The following is a 1,824-nucleotide window of genomic DNA, read 5'->3' as shown; positions in this document are numbered from 1 at the left end:
GGTGCCGGGGCCACCCGGGGTCCTGCTGACCCGCACGAGGGGCTTTCACGGCGCTCGCCCCGGTGATGCTGTGCTGCTGCATCCCGCGTCGGACACGGGCACGCTCTTTCCCATCTCGGCTGTACTGCAGCTGATGAATCCAGCTGGAGGGTGCGGGAATGCCACTGCAAACTTCGCCGTGCGTGGAGGGGTTGGGTTAAGGAGGCTTCCCTCTGCGGACTCCTTACCTTTTCTCTTTTCTTGTTTTTTGTTTGTTTACTTTTCTTTTCTTTTTTTTTTTTTATTTTTTTTGGCATTACACATTCTCTGCTCTGCAAAATCAGCTCAACGTGCTCCCCAGAAGCGAAAAATCTGGCGTGTCCCTGCCCTTCCCAGGTCTCCAGCTGTTTGACAGCTGTGCTGCAGCCCAGCTCAGCCCCAGCCTGGGATCCGGCGGAGCTCCACCAGTTTTGCTCCGAGGCGTTGATCAGCCCGTTGGATCCGAACAAGATTTAAATTGCGTCTTGCTGCATGGATCCCCTCCTGCGGCGGAGGGGCGGCTCCTCCGGACACGCTCTGCAGGGACGCGGGGCCGGCGCAGCTGGAGGAGCCCTGTTGCAGCGGGGTGGGGGGGGGGTGACGGGGCCTCCCAAATTCGGGGGTACGGGTGGCTCAAAGTGGGGGTGGAGATGCTGGAGAACACTGAAACTATGAAAATGAGTGGGAATCAATGCAAACGGTACAGGGCGAGTGTTAATATTTGTTATTTAATTGCAGAAACCTAGATCATCTTGTTCCTTTTTCTTCTCCTTTTTGCTTTATTTGCACTAGTGTTTGAAATAATTATTTTTTTTTTTTGAGGTTGGCTTGCTGTTTGGCTCCTACAATAGTGTTTCAAAAATGTTTTAGTAATTTGGTAAGCCTATCAGTCGTAGAGTCGCAGCGTTTGGTGGTAGTGCTCTGACCTAATTTCTGGAGAACATCAGATGCAGAGGGACGACGGTTACTTTGTGTGACGCTTCACAACCGTGGAGCACCAAGTATTTTTGTTGCTTGATAATTGCAAAGTTTCCTCAGGCCTGGGATGGTAAAGCAGAAGCTTGTTGCACAATTAGGGTTAATTATCCAGGAGGAGAAACTACCAGTGGCTCCAGCGCTCTTGCGACATTCCTGTTTCTCATTCCCACCCTCCCAGGACGGGCGAAGGCTGAATGTGCGACTGAACCCGGTGCGGTCCGAGCCACGCCGAGCTCCAGACCCATCCGCAATGCAGGTGGTGTTGTGGGGAGGGATTTCTATCCCCTCCCCAGGGATGGGCAGACGTTGTCAGACCTCGATGGAGCTTCGCAGCGTTGCTTTAAAGCAAACTGGTGTCGCCTCGCCTCTGCGTTTGCCTCCCGGCTCTCCCGCGTGGGGACAGACGTGTCCCCCGGAGCCGTTCCCGTTGGAGAACGCAGTACGTGCTGGGAGTTTCCCCGCTTTCCCAGGGATGCGTGCCGGGCCAAGGAATCGCGCGTGGAGAGAGTGGTGCGAGAGAAGGGTTTGCTCTTCTCTGTGAAAACTCCCAAGCGGTTCCAGCCGTTTCTGCGAGCGCTGGCTGTGGGTTTCAAGTGCTCTTAGGGCCGGGGTGCCTCGCGTGGGCGATACTGCGTGTCTCCCGTGGCACCGGTTACCCGCCTCCCCCCTCGCCCGTCAGCGCTGGCTGTGGGAGATGGAACCCCTTTTTCCCTGTGTTTTTAAATAAAGAAGTAAATCCCAGTCACTTTTCCAGGCTGTCCATTGGCATTGAGTATTTTGGGGGATGATTGCCGGGATGGGGGGGACAGGGCACAGCAGCTGGGGGGG

At 55.3% G+C, this 1,824-nt stretch overlaps 1 protein-coding gene across 1 annotated transcript in view; it reads left to right on the top strand.

Annotated features, from left to right (window-relative positions):
• The window catches only part of PLEKHA2 (pleckstrin homology domain containing, family A (phosphoinositide binding specific) member 2), a 16,173-nt gene extending 14,574 nt beyond the window's left edge, over positions 1 to 1,599 (top strand). Inside the window, exon 12 of the mRNA XM_009895417.1 lies at positions 1,175 to 1,599. Within this exon, the coding sequence (XP_009893719.1) occupies positions 1,175 to 1,599 (425 nt within the window). The remainder of the gene's footprint in view (positions 1 to 1,174) is intronic.
• The last annotated feature ends 225 nt before the right edge of the window (positions 1,600 to 1,824 follow it).

This window comes from Charadrius vociferus, unplaced genomic scaffold (assembly GCF_000708025.1).
Source record: "Charadrius vociferus isolate BGI_N301 unplaced genomic scaffold, ASM70802v2 scaffold661, whole genome shotgun sequence".
In the NCBI taxonomy this organism is placed as follows: domain Eukaryota; kingdom Metazoa; phylum Chordata; class Aves; order Charadriiformes; family Charadriidae; genus Charadrius; species Charadrius vociferus.
The sequence above is the reverse complement of the archived record's forward strand: the minus strand, read 5'-3'. Positions and strand labels throughout refer to the sequence as shown.